At 38.4% G+C, this 24,548-nt stretch overlaps 1 protein-coding gene across 3 annotated transcripts in view; it reads left to right on the top strand.

Annotated features, from left to right (window-relative positions):
• Positions 1-3,968: 3,968 nt before the first annotated feature.
• The window catches only part of PRMT3 (protein arginine methyltransferase 3), a 136,017-nt gene continuing 115,437 nt past the window's right edge, over positions 3,969-24,548 (top strand). The window contains exons 1-8 of one of the 3 annotated variants that reach the window (XM_011965403.1): positions 3,975-4,187; positions 4,435-4,570; positions 6,164-6,246; positions 8,591-8,640; positions 9,260-9,362; positions 12,175-12,334; positions 13,946-14,090; positions 19,054-19,119. In XM_011965403.1, the coding sequence (XP_011820793.1) occupies positions 4,016-4,187; positions 4,435-4,570; positions 6,164-6,246; positions 8,591-8,640; positions 9,260-9,362; positions 12,175-12,334; positions 13,946-14,090; positions 19,054-19,119 (915 nt within the window). In that variant the 5' untranslated portion in view covers positions 3,975-4,015. Of the gene's footprint in view, positions 4,188-4,434; positions 4,571-6,163; positions 6,247-8,590; positions 8,641-9,259; positions 9,363-12,174; positions 12,335-13,945; positions 14,091-19,053; positions 19,120-24,548 lie in introns of all 3 variants that reach the window. The other 2 variants (XM_011965405.1, XM_011965404.1) reach the window with 2 other exon arrangements.

Raw genomic sequence — 24,548 nt, 5'->3', positions numbered from 1 at the left:
CTTTATGTAATAGAAATTATATACCTAAGCTTATATAATACATGGGGAGGATTAAATAAAGGAATAAAGATAAATTGACAACTCCTGGGTGCCTCTTAGATTGCTTGAAAATGCCCATGTAGTAGTGGTAATATGCAGCATTTCAGCCTATGGGGTGATATAATAGCAGCTAATATTTACCAAATGCTTGCTAAGTACCAGTCTTTACATGTATTATCTGTGCTTTAAACCCCTTATAAACCATCCTTATAAAGTGATACTATCATGATCTTCATATCTTAGATGGGGAAATGAGATTACTGTGGTTAAGTGCCTTGCTCAAGAGTCCAAAGCTGAAGAACTGAAGCAAAGAAATGGCAGAGTCAGGATTCTAACCCAGGTCTGCCTGATCCCACAGATTGCATAGATGGTGTTTTTAAGCACCCTGCAAGAGCACTCTGTTCCTGTGTATTTCCAGGTAGTTCCAGTTGATGGTTACTACGTGTTGTGGATGAACAAAATTGAAATATTTGGGTTTCTCCTTTGTTCCAGTGATTAATCACTAAATGTTCACATAGCCAGTAAAATTCTATGCCACCAAACTTTAAAGTGCGCTCATGCTGCTGCACTTTAAAAATTAAGGCAAAGGAAGATGCAGAAGGAAGGGTCAAAGCCAAGAGGCACACACATTGCTGATTTCCATCATGGAACAAAAGATGTTAGTGTAACGTAACATCTGCACCAGGGAAGCAAAGTGATTCGAGTGATTCAGTCAATTTTTCCAAGGCCCACTGTATGCCAAGTACATTTCAAGCTTCAGTATACACTGGAGGATAAAGGCCATTCCCTTTAATTTGTGGTGTATATCCTTAGAAGGGAGTAGACATTCCCAATGTCAGTCACCCAAAAAAGAGGCATATTTTAGGGCAGGGTGGGATCTTGAAATGTGAGCTTTAGAAGGAAATGAAATATCTTCCTCCTGCCAGGTGGGGTTCCCTGGGAGCTGAACTTGGAAGAGCCCAAGTGTGTAGTTTTGGTGGGGAGAAAGCATGAGCTGAGGATATTTTCAGGCCTCTGGGCTCCGAAAGCAGCTAAATCCAGTGACCTATTTTAAGTTATTCTCCTTATATTATTTCCTTACTCAAAAACCTTCGAGCAGGTTTCATTGAACATGTTATTCTGGTCTCAGTAGTGATGTGGGATAATGAGGAAGGGTCTGTGTTCACCTTTGGAGTAGAGAGAAAAGCAGCCCTCTCTGGAGCTCTGCATTGTGGTGAGATAACGAACTAAGGAACAAGACTCTGGCCCAATCGCTCCTCCACAATGGGTGTTAACTTGTTTTATCGACAGCACTGAATGGACTGGGTGTTCCATTTAGTACTAAGGGATTCAGGACGTTTTCCACCAAAGGTGACACAGACAGAAAAAATTTATGTTGGAAGGATGAAGGGAAAAGTTGGATGGGACCAGGTAATCAAAAGTGTTGAATTCATTAATTCATTCAGCAAATGCTTATTCAGTGCCTCCTATGTGCCACTGAACACATAGGCACTGGGGATGCATCCATGAGTAATGACTCCAACTCAAGACAGCCAGCAGCTATTCTGGCAATGTCCTAGATTGTAAGAAAACTTCAAAATTAATATTTGGGCTGGGCGCGGTGGATCACGCCTGTAATTTCAGGACTTTGGGAAGCCAAGGTGGATCACTTGAGGTCGGGAGTTCAAGACCAGCCTAACCAACATGCTGAAACCCTGTCACTACTAAAAATATAAAAATTAGCCAGGCATGGTGATGAGCGCCTGTAATCCCAGCTACTCAGGAGGCTGAGGCAGGAGAATCGCTTGAACCTGGGAGGTGGAGGTTGCAGTGGGACAGGATCGCACCTTTGCACTCCAGCCTGGGCGACCGAGCAAGACTCTGTCTCAAAGAAAAACGAAAACAAAAACAAAAACAAAAACTAGTATTTAATGGATTCTGTCTTCTAGGAATTTACAATTAAGGGAGAGAAGTACATTTAGAAGTGCATTTAGCATTAATATAAGGCATCATTTTTACTCAGTGAATACATTCAGTATCTATTAATACTATGGGCCAGGCCACATATTATTTGCCAGAGAAATGAAAGTAAAGAGACATGGCCCGCCCTTACCCTTATTGTGCAGTGCTGTGGGGTATCACCAAAAAAGAAAGAAAAAAATCAAGTAAACAAATGGTGGGTCTAAGAAACTAACAAGATACTCCTGAAATAATGGTGGAAACTATTTTAGAAAAGGCCTGAGGAAAGTGTTGTTGGTTGAGACCAAAGGGACTTAACTCATCTGTAGAGCATTCAGTGATTAGCGGTAAACAAAAGGCTTAAGGGTGGGACCTAAGGTGAAGGGTTCCATTGGAAAGAGGCAGGAGCATGCCTGTAATCCCAGCTACTCGGGAGGTTGAGGCAGGAGAATTGCTTGAACCCGTGAGGGGGAGGTTGTAACCCTGAGATCGCGCCATTGCACTCCATCCTGGGCAACAAGAGTGAAACTCCATCTTAAAAAAAAAAAAGTCTACGGTTTGAATAGATATTAGGAAAGGAAGAAAGGGAAGTGGCATGAGACAGGCAGGGGAACATTTGTATTCTTCCCCACACAGCAGCCAGAATTTTACTTTCTCAACACATCTGAGAGCCTCACTCCCTGGCTTAAACAGTTCAACCATTTTCCATTGTTTAGGACAAAGTTAACACTTATGTCTGAGCACTTTACATGTATTATCTCGCTTTATCCTTACTGTAGTCCTGAGGTTAGTGCAGGGTTTTTGTTTTTTTTTTTTTTTTGAGACGGAGTCTCGCTCTGCCACCCAGGCTGGAGTGCAGTGGCCGGATCTCAGCTCACTGCAAGCTCCGCCTCCCGGGTTCACGCCACTCTCCTGCCTCAGCCTCCCGAGTAGCTGGGACTACAGTCGCCCGCCACCTCGCTCGGCTAGTTTTTTGTATTTTTTAGTAGAGACGGGGTTTCACCGTGTTAGCCAGGATGGTCTTGATCTCCTGACCTCGTGATCCGCCCGTCTCGGCCTCCCAAAGTGCTGGGATTACAGGCTTGAGCCACCGCGCCCGGCCTGGGGTTTTTTTTTTAAGATGAAGTCTTGCCCTGTTGCCCAGGCTGGAGTGCAATGACACAATCTCGGCTCACTACAAGGTCAGCCTCCCAGGTCAAGCAGTTCTCCTGCCTCACCCTCCCAAGTAGCTGGGATTGCAGGCACGTGCCACCACACCCGGTTAATTTTTGTATTTTTAGTAGCAACAAGGTTTCACCATGTTGGCCAGGCTGGTCTCGAACTGCTGACCTCAGGTGACCTGCCCGCTTCAGCATCCCAAAGTGCTGGGACTACAGACATGAGCCACCGTGCCCGGCCCAAGTGCGGTTATTATCCTTGTTTTGTATTTGATGAAACTGAGGCAGAGAGAGGTGAAGTAACTTGCCCAAGATCGTAATTACAAAGTGACATGGGTAGGATTCAAACACAGAAGACTGCCTCTAGAGTTCACGTTCTCACTTAACCAAAGATTAAAATCCGTTTTGGGGGGTTTGACGCCTATCTGTCCCTGCAGTAGACCCACGCTGGCCCATGCAGTTCGTTCCCTCTCGCCAGTTGCACCCCCTCCAAGACCTGGGAGCCCAGAAACCAGCCGAGCCTTCAGCGTTTGGCCTCCTCCGCCACCAGAGGGCGTCATGGGCCGATCGCCCCTCCGCTAACCGCTCATCCCAGGAAAAAGGGGCGCACAGAGGACAGGATGCCAACAGCAAAACCGCTGCGACGTCTCTCTGCCTCGGGGCTCAGAGCAGCGGGCCGGGACCTCCCATTAACGCCTGCCGCAACCCAAGGAAGAGAGAAGTCACCTCCTGGGCTGCAACATTAACCGTCATCAGCCCGCCTCCTCATCGCGCACTGCGTCAACCCTGCGACGGGAGGAGGCGGAGCCCCCGCTGTCGCTCCGCCCCCACCTCACGTGACCCACACGGCGCCTCGAGGCCGGAAGCGCGCGCGCGCTCAGATGTTCCCGGCTATCTGCGAAGTTCCCGGAGACCCGATCCCGCCGCGGGCTCGCGCTTGTGCTCGCGCTAAGGCCGCTGCGCGCGCTCGTTGCCCATCCTGGTCCCCGCCCCTAGGCACGCCGGGCTCTCGGGGTACCACAGCCATGTGCTCGTTAGCGTCAGGCGCTACCGGTGGGTACCCTGGCCCCTCAGCACCCAGCTCGCCCGGCCCCAGGCCGTGCCGCTCTGGGGCCGGTGGAAGACCCTCCGGGACACGGGTCCGGCCCGGGCGGGGTTGGGGGCTCGCAGGGAGCACGCAGGAGGTGCTGAGTGAGGGCTGCGGGTGGACGGGGCGGGGGAGAGCCGGTCCTCACTTGCTCCTCGAGCCCCCGGGCCGCACTGCTGTCCGAGGCCGATCTGATTGTTGTGCGTGTGTTAGGCGGCCGGGGCGCTGTGGAGGATGAGGAGGACCCGCCAGAGCTGTCGGACAGCGGGGACGAGGCTGCCTGGGAGGATGAGGACGACGCTGATCTCCCCCACGACAAGCAACAGACCCCCTGCCTGTTCTGTAACAGGTTCGTCCACCTCAGCGACTGGCCCCTGCCCTAGTGGGCCCAGGCGCGTGGGTCTGTGTGCCCAGGAACGACTTCGGGCAGGAGGCGAGCCAGAGTGGCCTGTCTTTGAATTCTGGAACACTGGTCTGGGGTGAGGGCTTGTGGAGAAGGAGGACCCTCAGTAGTAGAAAGTGGGAACCATGAACTGGAAGGCCGGTTGTACTACCAGCTTTTGACTAGTAGTGCGTTGAATCTGTGGTTCCCTAATCTTGTCGCTTGAAACGCTGAAAAAACAAGAAAATGATACTGAACTCTGCACCTGAATCCTTCTAAATCAGGGATGGGGTCTAGGAATATTCTGTTTTATGAGAACAAGATCAGAAGTAACAGTGAAGTTACTAACGAGTTGCTAAATGAGTAACAAATTTGGGAGCCACACTGAACTAGATAATCCCTACGGAGCCTTCCAGCTTTACCATGCTAATTATTTAACAAGTAGGGAGCTTCTCAGGTGAAACATTTCTGTTACATTTGAGCGGTTTACATAGCCTAAGAAGGAAGTTCACCTTCCTTAAGTAGGATTTTTCACTTAGAGAAAAAGAGACAGCAGTATCAGTAATTTGCTCAAGGTCACAAAGCTGTGGTGTGCTTATTTCCAAACTCACATTCCTGCCACTTAAAATTCTGCCTATTAGTCTTGGGAAGCTTTGGCTGCTGTCCTAGGCAAATAGGCAGGAAAGAGGCCCGGCTGGCATTGGCCAGTGTTACTTTAATACTTTTTTTCAGTGTTCCCTGTATCTGGGCGTGGTGCTGATTGGTGGTGTGTTAGTGTTCTCATCTGTAGCCCCATTGGGTAGATAGAATGCCTGTATATATTCTAGTTGTCATACAGTATTTATTGAGCACCAGTGGTGCAGTGGCTGTGATAGCCTCCATAAATACTGCAAATAACCAATCTTGGTAAACATTTGTTAAAAACTAATGCTCCACATGTGTTAGGAATATAGATAAGGTATGCAGCTTCTCTGCTGTGTATTCCTCTTTAAGTGTCCTTCAGATTTGCATGTCACATAATAAAGAGGCTTGATCCTCACAGTGTCTATAATGCAAGTACGTCGGGAACACTACAAGATCACTTTTGAAATAAGACATTTTGGGAGTATGCCAGCTGTAAAATTACATTTTTTGCTTTATTTCTAAAAGCAGTTTGAGCTGTGCCAGTTCAAAGCCTCTGAAAGCAGAGTTGACACTTAGAGGAGAGAAGAATCTCAAGTAGAGAAATTGTGTGACTTGAGAGAAACAGACTCTATCAAAGGGAACGCTCTTAAAAGCTTGTTGATAAAATCAGTGACATTATTTGACAAATAAATTCACCTTAATGTTTAAACGATAATTGGTTTTAGGTGTAAAATGGGACTCAGAAGTACTAATTCCCTTTAGAAATGCTGGGTTCCCTTCCTTTCAGATACAAGTCTGTTTGTTTTTTCTTAATTGGAAATAAAACTAGAAACCAGCAGAGTAAAAAAAAAAAAAAAAAAAGTGTATATGTAGCATGAAATCAGTATTTAGACTTCTTGGGGGGCTATTCCATGAAGCTATTGCTTAATTTTTCAGGTTATTCACATCTGCAGAAGAAACATTTTCACACTGTAAGTCTGAGCATCAATTTAATATTGACAGCATGGTTCATAAACATGGTGAGTGTTTTTTAGAATAAAGGCAATTTAAGTTGTGAAATTTGGCCAGGTATGGAGGCTCACACCTGTCATCCCAGCACTTTGGGAGGCTGAGGTGGGTGGTCACTTTAGGTCAGGAGTTCAAGACCAGCCTGGCCAACATGGTGAAACCCCATCTCTACTAAAATACAAAAGTTATCTGGGTGTGGTGATGCACACCTGTAATCCCAGCTACTCAGAAGACTGAGGCAGGTGAATTGCTTAAACACGGGAGGTGGAGGTAGCGGTGAGCTGAGATGGCATCACTGCACTGCAGCCTGGGTGACAGTGAGACTCTTCTCAAAAAAAAAAAAAAAAAAAAAGGTTATGAAATATAAGTTCAGATTTTATAGTTTTTCAGACCCTTTTCTGTATGAGTTTAATATGGCAAATCGTACAGCAACATCTTATCTTGTGGAAATGGAGTTTTTTTGACAAGCAGTCCTTGAGAAAAGATGAATAAGTCACTCTTCTAGACAAGATTCACTATATTTAAGTTTATATTAGCTTTTCAACTAAAAACAAAAACAGATTTGGCATGTGATTACATTTTTACATTTTATGTGATTACATATTAGATTTAGGGAGAGCAAGTGTAGATGCAGGACTTGAAAAAGGAGGCAGTTCATTTGAAAAAAGACAATCAGCTCGAAGCATGACATGAACTTCACAGCCTATGAGACTGAGTTTTATACAAAGTTTGGTAGAGACTGGAAAAAGTGATGAAGTTAAGGTTAATATGCAAAGTACTCAGGTGATGTTTCTATTGAAACTTTTATTTAAACACACTTGCCTTATGATTAAGGACTTCCACTTCTTTAAATGGATATAGAAGAGCTATAAAATTAATTAAATTAAATAGGCCAGGTGCGGTGGCTCATGCCTGTGATTCCAGCACTTTGGGAGGCTGAGGTGGGTGGATCACAAAGTCAGGGGATCGAGACCATCCTGGCTAACCCAGTGAAACCCCTACTCTACTAAAAATTCAAAAAATTAGCCAGGCATGGTGGCACATGCCTGTAGTCCCAGCTACTTGGGAGGCTGAGGCAGGAGAATCACTTGAACCCGGGAGGCAGAGGTTGCAGTGAGCTGAGATCATGCCACTGCACTCCAGCCTGGGCGACAGACTGAGACTCCGTCTCACAAAAAAAAAAAAAATACAGAATAGGTGTTTTGGTCCCTATATTTGTTGACAACTAAGAAGGGACATTATTGAAGAATAGCAAATACTAACAGATGTTTCAGTGTCAGATAAATATGTGGTATCACATGTTCATAAATCATAAATTCAGGTGCAAGTACTTTTGTAAGGCATAAATGACAGCCTCATTTCTTAATGCTTTTTGTTTTTGTTTTTGTTTTTCTTTTTGTTTTTTCTGAGGCGGAGCCTCGCTCTTGTTGCCCAGGCTGGAGTGCAATGGCGTGATCTCGGCTCACCGCAACCTCCACGTCCTGGGTTCAAGTGATTCTCCTCCCTCAGCCTCCCGTGTAGTTGGGATTATAGGCATGCTCCATCACACTGGCTAATTTTGTATTTTTAGTAAAGACAGGATTTCTCCATGTTGGTCAGGCTAGTCTCAAACTCCCGACCTCAGGTGATCCACCTGTCTTGGCCTCCCAAAGTGCTGGGATTACAGGCATGAGCCACTGTGCCCAGCCTTAATGTTTTTAATGTTGCATTTCTAAAGTATTAGAATCATACTTGAGATAGAATTATGTTTAGTTTTTTTTTTTCACTTACCAATATAGGGGGTTTGTATACTATTAAAGCTTTCTCATAACAACAGTTTTATGACAAATAATTGGTTGGTTGGATATATTACTGCTTTCCTTTGTTTTAAATGCTGCTTAATTTCTGGAAAGATATGAGAACCAGATAACAAGCCTTATTGGGTTTGCATCATTTAACTTCATGTAGAAGCTAGTATATACCATGTCCTGGCAAAATTATAATTTGATACACACCATAAAAATTAGGGATTTAAAACTTTCAGCTCTGATATCAATTGCCAAATACTTGGTAAAATGTCGGACCTAATTTTCCAGATTTGTGTTGTTCTGACAAAGGAGGAGCAGAATTTTAAAAATCAATTTCCCATCTTTTTAGAAATACTACAAAAACTTTAATTTGTCTTCTATGGCTGCTTCTCAATACAGAAGTATTGTCGTATTACTACTTCTAATTCTTAATAAAATTCAAAATATAAGTAGTAATTTAGAGGTCAGAAGTATTTTATTGTTTAATCAGAGAAGTCTTTATAGAACGGGTCAGTTAAACAAAACTCCTTATGTTAAAATAGGTGAATTATCTTTTTTCCCCCTTTAGGACTTGAATTTTATGGATACATTAAGCTAATAAATTTTATTAGACTTAAGGTAAGTTGACAGCTTAATTTACAATTTTGTTTAGAAATTAAAGAAATGCTACAGTGACTGTCAGTGTACTGATTATTTAAAAGAATATGAGGAACTGCATTAAATTCGGTACTCATTATATTGGGAAATCATGGACATTAGGAACTAGCACAGCAGAAAGCACCATGTAAGTGTCTACCATAACTAACAAATACTATTTTCACTGCATCTAAGAGATGAATCCGTGTATGTGAAAAAGTAATTCAGTGTCAGATAAAGGGAAATACTGATGGACAGGATCTGTAAAATCAGAAATAATTTCTAATGTGATTTTAAGTATTTTGGTTGCTCTTTTTTCTGTTTTTTTCAAATACTTTGTGTTTTTTTTGTCCTACTTAAATGAATGTTTAATGACATGACAACACTTTCCCCAAATCCAAACAGTAAAAAAAACTCTGCGTTGAAACTACTGATTAAGCAATCATCCAGCAAGTTAATGAAATGACAGGCGTGTACAGACTTTTTAGAGACATACTGATTTTGTGTAATGCAAACATAATTTCCTTTGTTTAATTCTGTAGTTTTTACTAAGGAGATTTTGTGATTAATGAAAAAAACATGAAATTAATTTTATATCCAGAATCCTACAGTTGAGTACATGAATTCCATATACAACCCAGTGCCTTGGGAGAAAGAAGAATATTTGAAGCCAGTATTAGAAGATGACCTTTTACTTCAATTTGGTAAGATGAACATAAGTGTATCTACTTTAATTAACATAAGGCCATTTGTTATGGCAAAATGGAGGTAAAGTGTTTTAGGAAAAGACATGCTTTTTAAAATTCTCTAAATGCCTCATCACGTAGTTGGTTTCAATAGAAAAGTTAAGTTGCTTAAAAACTAATAGTCGGCCAGGCACGGTGGCTCATGCCTGTAATCCCAGCACTTTGGGAGGCTATGGGCAGATCACGAGGTCAGGAGATCGAGACCATCCTTGCTAACACAGTGAGACCCGATCTTTACTAAAAATACAAAAAGTTAGCCGGGCATGGTGGCGGGCACCTGTAGTCCCAGCTACTGGGAGGCTGAGGCAGGAGAATCTCTTGAACCTGGGATACAGGTGACAGAGCAAGACTCTGTCTAAAAAAACCAAATACTCTGTGATCAAAGGATTGTCTGTTTTTGCCTTTAATTGCTTCATTTATTTTGGAGCTCTTATGTGAGGTTTATACACATTTATAATTGTTATATTTTACTGAAATATTGGCCAACTTTTGCAGTAATTCTTCTCTGCCTGAAAGAAGTATCCAGGTGATTTGAACATCCTGAGACAGAAGGTAGACATGGAAATTTGTCTTTCTGAATATGGTTTAGGCCTTTGAATTCTAGCAAATTGTAGTTAGGAATCTTAATATTAACTAAATCCTTTCTCTTTTTCAAATCTCTAAGTTTAATCTTTAATATATAATTATCTGCATATTCTTAAAATTAAAAAGTTTTTATTATGACAATTTTTATTGCAGCAGAAAGCAAAACAGAAACTGACCAGTTTGAAGAATTTTGAAATCAAAATACAAAATGAGGTTTGTAGTAGGAAGTAGAAAACACAGTATACCAGCCTTATAGAATTTGGAAATATTTTGTTGTGTTCATTAATTTTTGGTGAATTAGATAGTGAATGAATGCAGTTTTTAATCCTCAGTGACTCAATATTCTACCAGAGTGATTAGAAGTTAGTGACACCCTGCACTGCTTTTATAACAAGAATTCAACTTAGGCTATAGTCTCTTATAGTATTAGGCATTCGTTAGGCTTAGCTGTTTTGTCCTAACTCTGAAGAAGTGTCTTCATAACTGAAAAATGAATAGGAATGTTTACAAAGTCACATTTCTTCCAGTGCTATCCTGAGGGGAAAAGGTAATATTTGCACTACTTCCTGCCTTAAGTTGATCTGAAAGTTAGACCAGTAAATGGACATGGATTTTGTGAAATTCACAAACTACATATATTAACTTATCTTTGCAGAGAAGTGAAATTAAAATTAAATATAGTGAAATTAAAATTAAATCAATAATTTAAAAATACTAGGAATTAGGATATTTAATACTATCAGCAATAAGACTTTAGTGTATAGATTTCATTCCACCTTGCCCAGAATGAAAAATTAGTGTGTAGAATTCTTTGCACACTGTCCTTAGGAATGTTTTTTTTTCCTCCAGTTTTATTCAGGTATAATTGATAAGTGAAAATTTTGTACATTTCAAGTATACAATATGACGATTTGATTTGCATATACTTTGTGAAGTGATTACTGTAACCAAGCTGATTAACATCATCACCTCACATTCCATTTTTTATTTTTGTGTGGAGAACAGCTAAGATCTACTGTCTGCAAATTTCAAGTATACAGTGTGGCATTTTTAACTATAGTCACTTTACCATAGGCAGATGCCCATAACTTACTCGTATTGTAGCTGAAAGTGTGTACGCTTTGACAATCATCTCCTCATTTCCACCACCATTTCACTGTCTGCTTCTGTGAGTTTTTTTTTTAATTCCACACAAAAGTGAGATCACACAGTGTTTGTCTGTTTGTGTCTGTCTTATTTTGCTTCACATAATGTCCTCCACGTTCATTCATATTGTCATATATGGCAGGATTTCCCTTAAGCAATATCTGAATTTAATACCTGCTACAATAAGGACACAGGCTAGGAGGTGGCTTTGTGTAATGGCAGGAACATGGGCTGGGAATGCAGGTGTGAGTTTAAATCTTAGTTCTTCCATAAACAGATATATAACTTTGGGATAGTCACTTAATTTCTCTGAAATTTATTTTTTCCATGCCTCAAATAGGGATAAATACATCTTTACTGTGTTTTGAGAATAAAACGAGATGTAATGATGTACTTGAAAGATACCTGCTGATCAGTAAATATTAGGTTTTTTCTTTCTACTTTTTTCTTCCTGGATTTGGTTGAGTATAATTAGTATTTAAATATATGTTCAGTTGAGCCAGCTAATGAAAAACTTAGACTAACAGCATGCTCTTTGAATTCAAACTGAAATAGTTTAGATGATAAATATTTATTATTATTATTTTTAAGACCGAGTCTCACTGTATTCCCCAGGTTGGAGTACAGTGGTGCGATCTCAGCTCACTGCAACCTCCACTTCTGAGGTTCAAGCAATTCTCCTGCCTCAGTCTCCCAAGTAGCTGGGACCACAGGCCCGCACCACCAGGCCTGGCTAATTTTTTGTATTTTTTTTTTTTTTTTTTTTTAGTAGAGACAAGGTTTCACCAGATTGGCCAGGCTGGTCTTGATCACTGTTGGCCTCAAGTGATCTGCCTGCCTCGGCCTTGCAAAATGCTGGGATTATAGGCGTAAGTCACTGTGCAAAGCCAAGATGATTAATATTCAATTAAAAGTACTTTCACTAATCTTTCTCAATTGGCCACGTAGTAGAAACTTAGGGCATATTTATTCCTAACATATTTATACTTGTTTTGTTGTTATAAGATGGCCTGATGATAATGTCCATTTATTTCTTTAGATGTGGAAGATCTTTATGAACCGGTGTCAGTACCCTTCTCATACCCCAATGGACTCAGTGAAAATACATCTGTTGTTGAAAAATTGAAACGTATGGAAGCCAGGGCACTGTCTGCTGAAGCCGAATTGGCTAGAGCACGTGAGGATCTGCAAAAAATGAAGTAATTTATCAACCTTGCAAAATTAATTGTTTAGATCTCCAAAATAATACAACCAATGGCAAAGTAGAATATAGAACATTTCATATACTGGAAAGTACAATGTAGATATTTTATCTTCATACAGTTAAAGATATGTAGCATTTTTATACATTATGGATATCGTTAATTAATATAAAGTCTTATGGTTTTACCTATTCTGATATGTTCTGACAAATGTTGTCCTCATGAATGTTTTTGTTTTTTATTGCCTTCCTTTCAGTTTTCCTGTTTGCAGTTGATTTCTCCATTTTACTTTTTCTATCTTAGTTTTTTAAAGTGGAAGGATTAATCTTTTTAAGGTTTGAGGAAAATACAGGGTTGAAGTTTTTATTTTTAAAGAATCAAAATGTAGGCTGCAGTGGCTCACATCTGTAATCTCAGCACTTTGGGAGGCCAAGGTGGGTGGATCATGAGGTCAGGAGTTTGAGACCAGTCTGGCCAACATGGTGAAACCCCATCTCTACTAAAAATACAAAAATTAGCTGGGGTGTGGTGGTGCATGCCTATAATCCCAGCTACTTGGGAGGCTGAGACGGAATTGCTTGAATCCGGGAAGTGGAGGTTACAGTGAGCCGAGATCATGCCACTGTACTCCAACCTGGGCAACAGAGCAAGACCTTGTCTTGTGTGTGGGGGGGGTGGGTGTGGGAAGAATCAAAATGTAATTATGGTATAGTATGAACCCAGAAAACCAGATACACGGTGACAGTTTTTTCCAGTGAATAAATTAGCATTGTACTGGTGTAGTACTTTTCAAAGTTTAATGTGCATAGGAATCAATTGGGATCCTGTTAAAATGTAAATTCTGATTCAGGAGATTGAGAACAGGGCCTGAGATTCTGCATTTCTAACAAGTATACCTCACAGGCCTTCCTGTTGGATTTGTAAGCTGTTTGCTGTTGCCTGAGTACCTATTTGATGATTTGCCAGAATGTATGTTCAGCGGGAAAGATAGTAGAACCAATTGTAGTTCCTCTTCTCTGTTTCAGAATTTTTATGCTAGGTAACCAAGCAACCAACACCAACTTTACCTTTTGCCCCTTTGGACTTGTCGCTTTTGTATACCTTATGGATTCCTAATATGTCATGATCTGAGAGGGATCTGAGTTTTAGAGCTGGAGTGGGTGGTGTTGGTGTATATAAATAATTATCTATTTGGGTCTACTTTCTGCTTATGTAACACTCCCAAGAAATAATATGGTTTTAAAGAATATTAATAGAGCTGAAATACACGACGTTGATCCAGTTGCTAAAAAAGGATTTTAAAACAATAGAAATAATAGAGGATAATAAAAGTAATATGCTTATTTTGTTCAGTTGAAAGACATAAAGAGGATAATCTGCAGTTGGCATTGCTTTTGTGGTTTGTAGAAGGAGTGCATAAAATTGTTTTTGAATATTGCCGTTGCTTCAGATCCAGCAGGGGGAGCTTTCAGTTGTTCAAGGTAGAATGTGATTTAGAAGGCTCATCACACTGTACTGCCTCCTCTTTCCTCTTCTTCAACCTCTAGCCTTTCCTTTATTCATGGTCCAATAAACCTGTCTCAAGGGTGTATTTCAAATTGATTACAGACAATTTGCTCAGGATTTTGTGATGAACGCAGATGTCAGAACCTGCTCGTCATCTACTAGTATCATTGCGGACCTCCAGGAGGATGAGGACGGTGTTTATTTCAGCTCATACGGGCATTATGGGATACATGAAGAAATGCTAAAGGTTAGAAAAGAACACAAATGTGCCAAATCCATACTGAAGGAAAAATAGAACAGGTTCTTTCTTAATATATATGTACACTGTAGGAGACCTCCTTTTTTTGGGTGGGGAGAACTGCTTTTTAAATACCTCTTTGGTGCTTGATAGCTCATCTTGGGTTGAAAATATTACAAGACTGGGCACGGTGGCACATGCCTGTAATACCAGTACTTTGGGAGCCCAAGGCAGGAGGATTGCCTGAGCCCAGGAGTTCGAGACCAGCCTGGGCAATGTAGTGAGACCCTGTCTACCAAAAAAAAAAAGAAAGGAAAGAAGAAGAAAAGATTACAGAGGCATCAGTCATTTGTACATTCCATTTAAAATCATTATTAATCTTTTTATGAAATCACTTTTTCCTTAAAATATTGGAAAACCTTGGCAATTTTAGTCTTCTCAAAGGCAACTATTAAATAGGAACAATTAGATGGATTAAATTATATATTTACCTTTTAATGAATATAGGAAGTGATTAATTTCAGTGTTTTAAATAGCCATACTGACTTTTGTTTGGGCCAATAATAATTCTTTGATATAAAGTTTAATTATAAATCTCACAATTATTATGGTAACTTTTTTACCATTGAAATCATTGACATACAGGAGTATTTCCTGAATTGGTCAAATTAGATACAGTCATGCACTGCATACTAATGTTTCAGTCAATCAGACTGATGTGATGGTGCCGCCATGAGACTATAATGCCATATTTTTACTGTACCTTTTCTATGTTTAGATATGCTTAGATACAAAAATACCATTGTGTTATATAGTTGCCTACAGTATTCAGTACAGTGACATGCTGTACAGGTTTGTAGCCTAGGAGTAATAGGCTATCTTACAGAGCCTAGGTATGTAGTAGGCTATATACCATCTCCATTTGTGAAGTATGCTCTGTGATGTTCACACAACACATTTCTCAGAAGTATCTCTAGCATTAAGCAACACGTGACTGTATTTAAATCTGGCTGGTTTTAATTTTTATAACGGTAATATCCATGTAAAATAAAAGTTGATTTCTAGCTATACTTGATAATTATACATTTTATTAAGTATTATAGATTGTAAAATAGGAAGATGTAATTTTTAGTTCAGTGAAATTTAGAATATCTATGTAGAGTAAAATAAATGTTGGAACGTAAACATTGAAAGTTTAGATGTTTATCTCTGAATTTTAGATGCCACCATTACCTATTCTTAAAACCAACAAACAAAATATCCCTTTCTAAATCCTTCCTCCAGAGATTGTTTTATTTTATGGTTTCCCTGAAGCACAGGCATTTAAGCTAACCAGGGATATTTGATAACATGTATATATTTTGTTGATTCGGTTTTGCCGGATCACAGAATAGAAGTTTGGTAATTGATAATTGTACTTATGTGTGGTCTTTTAAAACATTGTCATGTCATTACTAATTACATGTCGTGGTTGTGCTTTTCGTTGTCACTTGGGTAATGGTATAGCATTATAAATAATAGATACGTTATTATAAGTAATACATTATTTTGAGTCTCAGTGAATTCGTTGAAAATAAATTGACTTGCTTCATTTTCTTTATTAATTTTTTTATGTTTAGAATATTTTCTTTAAAGAAGTTTATCTAGAGCCATGTTTGTCATTTTAAATCATCCCATTAAATACCATAAACCTTTCATTCCTTTGGTATGGAAATTGTGTTGGGCTTTTCAGACAGGTTAAAGGTTACTGAAACTTTCAGTAGAGTGTTGAGCGTTGTGAGTACAATCATTAGGGAAATTTAGTTTAAGTACTGACCATTTACAAATCTTTATCCTGGACACTTGTATCTATATGTCAGTAACCGTAAGATTTCACACCTGGTCTGGTACCTTTAACTCCTTTCGATGTACATATAGATTTAAGAAGTTCCAACTTGAAGTTTCCAGTGTCACCTTTTCCCTTTGAGAGAATCACTTAAATATCATTCTGTGTGCCCTAGCTTCCTTTAGTTCTTGTGCAGTGTAATATCCTCCCCTTGGAAATGATTCTATTAAATGTCTATAGGACATATGGATAGTTGATTCAAAAAGAACTGTTTATACATTTGCATTTTGCCAAGTTATGTGCTGTGAATGAATGTCTTATATCACAGCTTTATTTCTCGTTTCTTATCAGAATGATTCTTAGCACACATAAACTGTTCAAGGTATATTACCACTAGAATCTTACCTAATTTTTGTAACTCATTTAAAATTGAGAAATCATATTTGCAGGACATGTTTTTGTGGTTGGAATCGGCCTTGTTTTTAGAGAGTATAATTCGGGTTTTTTGTTGCTTGGCTTCATGTCTTTTCGTGACACTATTTTTGGTACATGTTTTGATTATAATTTAAAAAAAAAATAGCTTGTGATCTTATTTCTTTAGATGAGATGAAGATACCTTTCTTGAATTACAGAGATATAATTGATAGAGGGATAAATTACATGAACTTTCAAAATTCCTTGCCACTTTATCTTTTTGAAGAAGAGTCATCATTGACTACTACTGTAAATCCGAAATGCATCAGTCTTCTTTGTTTTAAGATGAACATTATTCATTCTGTTGTGCATTTATCACAGATCATAGTGCCCTTTAGTAAAGTGAAATTTTAGTAATTTTTCTTTGCTGCATTCTCTTTATTGTATCTGCACCTGTCTCATGGACTACCAAGTGAGCACTACCACCTTTATGAGCTTGTAAATTAAAAACATACTGTTGCTTATATATGTAAAATTTATAGTATATAACTTTTTTCTTTACCTTCATTCTTTATATTTGCAGGAATAATTTCTTGATACCTTACTAGTCTTAAAATATTATCTTGCTCCTAAGTATTGGAGCAGTAATTTTTTTATTTTATTTTTCTTAGTTTCAAGGTTGATATAAAAAAATTTTTTAATTTCTGTTTATTGTTGTTTTGTATTGACATGTTAGCCTTTGTTAGAATAAATTTTTAGAAATGGTTATAAAGGCTACTCTTTTGTTTGCTTACATTTTCTTATTTATTGGATTTTTTTTTTTTTTTTCCAAAAATTCAGTGACTAAATTGAAGCTCTGCTATATACAAGGCACTATGTTTTGTATACTTTGGATTTCATTACACCAGCATGAGCATACAAACAAAAACAAATGAATATATTGAAAGAGCCAGAATGAAAGATTGTAATTTAGTTGAGTAGCAGTGCATGGCGTTAGGACAGCAGTTGGAATTCTATTGATTAAGTGGAAGTAGTGGTGAGGCAGTATGATTTGTGAGAGCTTTCTGAGTGACTGCATTCCTGACTGATGTTCACCCTCTGTAAGTTTTGTTGTTTCTGCAAAAATCTCTGGTTATAGTATCAGAGGAGTATAAAATTTGTAAACATGTATGAAATGGTATGCTTTGAAAAAAGTTTTAAAATTAGATGATTAGTTTATATATACATTTATTTATCTTAGTAATTCTTAAAGTAACTTCGGGATTTAATAAGCCTAATTTTAAAATTTTTTTGTAAAGCAGTGAGAAGTAATCAGAAAACATGGAATTAATTGTGGACAATTCCCTTTTTAGGTCTAGTCTAGTACTTAAGTAAAACAACTTGCCCTTTAAGATCTCCTTTTATGCTTTAAAAAAAGTCTCAATTGGCATAAAAATGTTTTGGGGGTATGATTTGTGTAAAATTTTGATATTGTAGCAATTGGTGTAATATTTTCTTTTCACCCTGATGTGAAACTTAAACCTAGAATTCCCATTCTGTGATACTTATTTTTATCACAGTCATATTGTACTAACTTGACAGCAGAGCCCCTGACTGCTTAATTTGCAGTCAGTATGTGTTTCAACCTAGGGAATCAACTCTATTCTTGAACCAGCATAAATGTCAGAGTTATGTGCTTGCCTTGGTCACAAGGTTATATGAGACTCCAGAGTGTAGGAGCCTTATAATGTGGGCTGCAGGGCTCAAATGATTTACTTTTAGGCTTACAGGCTTTTAAACATCGTTTCCTACTACAGAAATTTTTACAAACAAAACAGGAATGTAAATCAGATAGGTGCTGATCAATGACTTTCTTTGAAAAACGTATCCAGTTTAGTGTAATTTTTCTTATGTAGCTGCAACGTTTGCATTTATTTATTTTTATCTCCTTTCTTCTTTTGTTTTTGTTTTTGAGATGGAATTTTTGCTCTTGTGGCCCAGGCTGGAGTGCAATGGTGCAATCTCAGCTCACCGCAACCTCCGCCTCCCGGTTCAAGCAATTCTCCTCCCTCAGCCTCCTCAGTAGCTGGGATTACAGGCATGCGCCACCACACCTGGCTAATTTTGTATTTTTCGTAGAGACAGGGTTACTCCATGTTGGTCAGGCTGGTCTCAAACTCCCGGCCTCAGGTGATCTACCCACCTCAGCCTCCCAAAGTGCTGGGATGACAGGCGTGAGCCTCCGAACCCAGCCCCTTACTTTTATTTCTATTTTTTTTGGAGATAGGGTCTTACTTTGTTGCCCAGCCTGATCTCAGACTCCTAGCTTCAAGTGAGTATTCCAGGCGTGAGCCACTGCACTTGGCTTCTCCCTTATTTTAATATAGCTGTAGTGCAGAGAATCAGGCTGTAGTTTCCAGGCCCTGTTGAAAAGAGAAAACATATTCATCTTTTATTGGCTTCAGTTATCACTCTAAGTCTTATGGTGATAATGCACATAAAGAGAAAAATGTACACATTTTTAAGAACTTGGGTCTTATTTGAGTTTCAGTCTTCGTAAAATATTTTCTTTGTGTGTTGTTGCTATTTCTATTCTTTTTTGTTTTCTTAGGAAAAAAAAATAAGCTTGGTATCCCAGGTATAAAAGCTGCTATGGAAACTAGCAATGTGTGATAAAATGGCAAATATCGCCCTTAAAAAATTTATTTGTTTGGACTGCCCTATAAACACAGCATTTTCATCTCTCCACCCTAGGACAAAATACGAACAGAAAGCTACCGAGATTTCATATACCAGAATCCACATATCTTCAAAGACAAGGTAAGTAGCATAGGTTATAGAATTATACATTTCATGTTGTTCTTGGGCAGTAGAAACCCTCTGTTGGGTCATCATTGTGATAGCAATTGATTTAACACCTTCTGTCTTTATTTCATGGGAGACTTTTATGATGCTGCTCTGTGGTGCAGAGTACTGATAACAGAAATGCTGATTGCTGCTGTCATTCAATATGCTCTTTTTAAAAATTGAAAGTTATTAATTATAATGACATAGCTTAGTTATAATGACATAGCTTAGTTACATTTTGCTTATTCAGATAATTTTGCTTAAACCATATTTTTTGTTTATAGTTATTCCTGTGAATTTTAAATGTATCAGATAAGCACCATGTCATAGCACACTTTTAATTATTACTCTAGTTTGTGTTCAGTAATGGAAAATTAATGAGTTTAAGAACATTAAGAAGTAGGGTTCACTATTGTAATATAGTACTTATTTTATATGCTTTCTTTTAATACTTTACCCCATTAAGAGATACTTTGTATTTTACAATTAGTTTTAATATTGGCTTAAGTTATTTAAAAAATGATCTTATACTCTGTGTGTGCATGTGCCTGAGTGTTTGAAATTTGTGTTTTTTGGCTTTTCTTCCCTTACACATTTTGTTTTTTCATTTTTTCTTTACTCTATTTCCCTCTGTCTTTTCCCCTCTGCCTCTTCCTCCCTTTCTACATTGGCATGGTTACTTAAAAGTTCAGATTTTCGGCCGGGCGCAGTGGCTCAAGCCTGTAATCCCAGCACTTTGGGAGGCCAAGACGGGCGGATCACGAGGTCAGGAGATCGAGACCATCCTGGCTAACACGGTGAAACCCCGTCTCTACTAAAAAAAATACAAAAATCTAGCCGGGCAAGGTGGCGGGCGCCTGTAGTTCCAGCTACTCGGGAGGCTGAGGCAGGAGAATGGCGTAAACCCGGGAGGCAGAGCTTGCAGTGAGCTGAGATCCGGCCACTGCACTCCGGCCTGGGCGACAGAGCGAGACTCCGTCTCAAAAAAAAAAGTTCAGATTTTCTGTTTGTTCTTCCTGATGGGAAATTAATCCTCTAATTTGATCAGAAATATTATGATCTCTGCCGTTTACATACCTTTCCTTGGGAATTTTTTCCCGCTCTTTTTACTTTGAGAACATGTATGTTGATAATGTATCAGATTCTTATAATTCGGCTTTCATTTCTCTAAGATTATTTCATGGGCTTTACATGATATGGCAGCAGTAACAACCTTTATGTTTTAAAAATCCTTTTTCCTGATTTTTGTATTGTTTGGAATATAATCTGGATTGACTTTTCATTTCCATACCTCTTTTTTAAGAGCAGTGTTTCACTTGTGAGTTGGCTGAATTGGACAGAATTTATATGGTGCTCTGATCTTTTTGGACAAAGCATTACACCTCACGAAAAGTTTATAATTGTTTGTTTGTGCTGATTCCCACCAGAGACAAATAAATGATTTCATTTAAAAATTATAGTTGATCAGTTTTTTATTTTTTTATATTTAAGTTTTTTGTATGCTTTTTATATGTTACTATACTGGAGACTTTTCATAGGTTTTTTTTTTTTTTTTTTGAGACAGAGTCTTACTCTGTCACCCCGGCTGGAGTGCAGTGGCGCGATTTCGGCTCACTGCAACCTCTGCCTCCCGAGTTCAAGCGATTCTCCTGCGTCAGCCTCCGCAGTAGCTGGGACTGCAGGCACGTGACACCATGCCCAGCTAATTTTTGTATTTTTAATAGAGATGGGGTTTCACCATGTTGGTTAGGATGGTCTTGATCTCTTGACCTTGTGATCCGCCTGCCTTGGCCTCCCAAAATGCTGGGATTACAGGCGTGAGCCACCACACCCGGCCCTTCATAATTTTTATATTTGCAAAACAAGTGCTGGAAAATTTATTTAATGTTTGTCTAAAAACCACTTTGTTTCCAGTGAAGCAAATTATGTTACTGTTAACGACGTTGCTTTATATTTCTAGTTAGATTATGCCCAGATTTTTATTTTATTTTTTTCCTTAATATGTAAATATGAGAATCACTAATCCTGGCTAGTCTGGAACCAGTTATATAATTTTGGGCAAGTGGTGAATCTCTTTGGGCCTAACCTGTAAGGTGATTGTAAAAATTCCTTCCAGTAAATTCTGTGGGTTTCGTTACGGTGAAAGCATCATCATTGCCTTTCTTTGAGCCATCTTCTCTTAATACTTGATGATAGGAATACCAGAGGAGCTTGTTAAGAAAGTAAATTAGAATGTTCCTTCAGTATGCTTCTGAATGGAGTTGTCTTGTAATAGGTAAGTAAATACTGAAAAGGCTCAAGTATTGGTAATCATAAGATTAATCATCAAGTATTAAATATTGTTATTAAAATTTTTTTCCTTCCCTTCTCTCTCCATCCCTTCCCAGCCTCCTTTTCTTCCTTCTTTTCTTAATATTGTTTCAATTCACAAAGCTCCTGTGGAGGCCATATGGTTTCTCAGATTAATTTAACTTTGGGTGGTATTTAATCCTGTTGTCACTCACTCATAATTAATTTCTGTTTGTAGTTTATTGCAGAAATTCCCAATTAGGTGCCTTCTTTATGCTTGTGGTTGTTATCTACAGTTACAATTCATTCAGTTTTTTAAGAAAAAAATGAATCATATTTCCTCATCATTTTATAAAATAATGTTCATTTTATTTCTGTCTCTTTGATTCTATCAAATTTTAGCTTATCTACCTGATCACCTAATTCTAAGCTAGTGTAATAAATAACTAACATACAATTAAAAATACAGACTTTAGAAGCAGGTTAACCTGTGTTTGAATGCAGGCCCTACAGTTTACCAGCTCTGTGACCTTTGACCTGTTTCTTTGCCACTCTGAAGCTCACATTCGTCATTTGTAGAATGAGGATTAAATAAGGATTTCATACACATACGCATATATGCATTTGTATATACATTATATCTGAATGTGTATATGGATAGTCTTACAAAAAAACACATACTCTAATTGGAGTATACTAAACATATCCTTCTATACTTTCTTCACTCAGCAGCTTTTCTTGGAGAAATTCCTTATTATCTTTTTACCCGCGTGTTTTTTCTTTTGGTAAAATAAACATGATATGAAATTTGCCATCTGAGCTATCCTTAAGTGTATAGATCAGTGGTATTAAATACATTTATAATGTCATGCAGCCATCACCACTTCCATCTCCAGAACTCTTCATCTTGTAAAACTGGAACTATTCTCATTAAACCGTTAATTCCCCGTTCTCCCTTCTTCCCAGCCCTTGGCAATCACTATTCTACTTTCTGTCTCTATGATTTTGACTACTCATATACATCATATATGTGGAATCTTACAGTACAGTCGTTCCCTCAGTATCTGTGAGGGGTTGGTTCCAGGACACACTGTGGATACCAGCATCCACAAATGCTCATTTACCTGATATAAAATGGTGTAGTGTTTGCATATATCCCATGCACATCTTCCTGTATACTTTAAATCATCTCCAGATTACTTATAATACCTAATACAATGTAAGTGCTATATAAATAGTTGTTATACTGTATTGTTTAGGGGACAATGACAAGAGAAAGAAGACTTCGTGTTCAGTACAGATGCAATTTTTTTTTTTCCAGAATGTTTTCGATTAGCAGTTGCTTGACTCCCTGGATGGAGAATCCAGGGATACAAAGGGCTGACTGTATTTCCTTTTGTAACCGGCTTATTGCACTTAGCATAATGTCTTCAAGGTTTGACCTTGTTGTAGCAAATGTCAGAATTTTTTTCGTCTTTAAGGCTCAATAATCCATTGTATGTATGTACAACATTTTGCTTATTCATTCATTCATCTGTCCGGATATTTGGGTTACTTCTATATTAAAGCTATTGTGAATATTGCTGCTATTAACATAGGTATACAGATATCTCTTAGAGGCCCTGCTTTTAATACTTTTGGGTATATACCCAGAAATGAAGTTCCTGAGTCACATAGTAATTTCATTTTTAATTCCTTGAGGAAGCACCGTGCTGTTTTTCACAGTGGGTGTACCATTTTGTATTCCCACCAGCAGTGCACAAGGCTTCCAATTTCTCCATATCCTTAGCAGTACTTGTTGTTTTCTAGTTTTCTGATAATAGCTGTCCTGGTTGGTGTGAGGTGATATTTGTTTTGATTTGTAGTTTTCTAATTATTAGTGATTTTGAGCATGTTTTCATTAATATTCTTTTAATGGTTCATATATCTAATGTAAGAACGTCCATAAGTTGTTTCAGTTTTTATATTAGAAACTGCTTCATATAAACTATTAAAAATATTTTTATATATATGGGAGTATAATTATAAGGTAATTTTTTTAGCACTGGACCCCTGGGTCATAAAGGGTTACCAGTTGTGCTGCCAGCTTGTCTTTGATACACAGCAAGGGAGCGTTGATCTTCCCAGACACTGTCACCAAAGCACTTTTAGCAAACTTCTAAATTCCACACGAATCTTTTGTTTAATTTTTTAGTTTTGTAAATGTTTTATTTTAATGAGAGTTTCTAGAAACTTATTACACACTGTTCTATTGTATATATTTTCATTTTTGCCATACAGTATTTCAAGTTGAGGTACTATAACTGTACTAGATACATATATACTATGTAGTATACTGTTTTCTTGCTATGTTGGTTAATACATTTTATTTGGAACTTTTAAAAAAATTCTTTTTGTTTACAGTGATGTATATCAATTGCATGTTAAAATAAAATTCTTAATGTTTATAAAATAATTATGTTAAAATGTACTGACTCACCCAGACAGGCCATGTGTTCAAGAACAGTCAAATTCCCACTGAAGCCATCTGGATGTAGGATAGGAAGCACAAAGTAGTAACCTTTCAACAACTTTATTTCTTCAATGGATATCAAGCTGTTTAGATTATCTGTCTTCTGGAGTCAATACTAATAAATTATATTTTCAATACATAATGGAAACAGCCGGTCATGGTGGCTCCCGCCTGTAATCCCAGCACTTTGGGAGGCCAAGGTGGGTGGATCACTTGAGGTCAGGAGTTTGAGACCATGCTGGCCAACATGGTGAAACCCCGTTTCTACTAAAAATACAAAAATTAGCCAGATGTGGTGGAGGACGCCTGTAATCCCAGCTACTAGGGAGGCTGAGGCAGGAGAATCACTTAAACCCGCAAGGTGGAGGTTGCATTGAGCTGAGATTGTGCCACTGTACTCCAGCCTGTGCAACAGTGCGAGACTCTGTCTCAGAAATGAAAAAAATAAAGATATAATGGAAGGAAAACCCCACTTATAATAGTAATACAGAAAATAAAATGCAGAGAAGTAAACTAGAAATATATGCAGGACTTATATAAAAAAAGATTTTTAAAAGAACAACTAAAGTACCTAATAGACAATTTAAGCAAATTGAAAGTC

Source organism: Mandrillus leucophaeus, unplaced genomic scaffold (genome assembly GCF_000951045.1).
Source record: "Mandrillus leucophaeus isolate KB7577 unplaced genomic scaffold, Mleu.le_1.0 Scaffold723, whole genome shotgun sequence".
Classification (NCBI taxonomy): domain Eukaryota; kingdom Metazoa; phylum Chordata; class Mammalia; order Primates; family Cercopithecidae; genus Mandrillus; species Mandrillus leucophaeus.
This window is presented reverse-complemented; position numbering and strand designations above follow the sequence as displayed.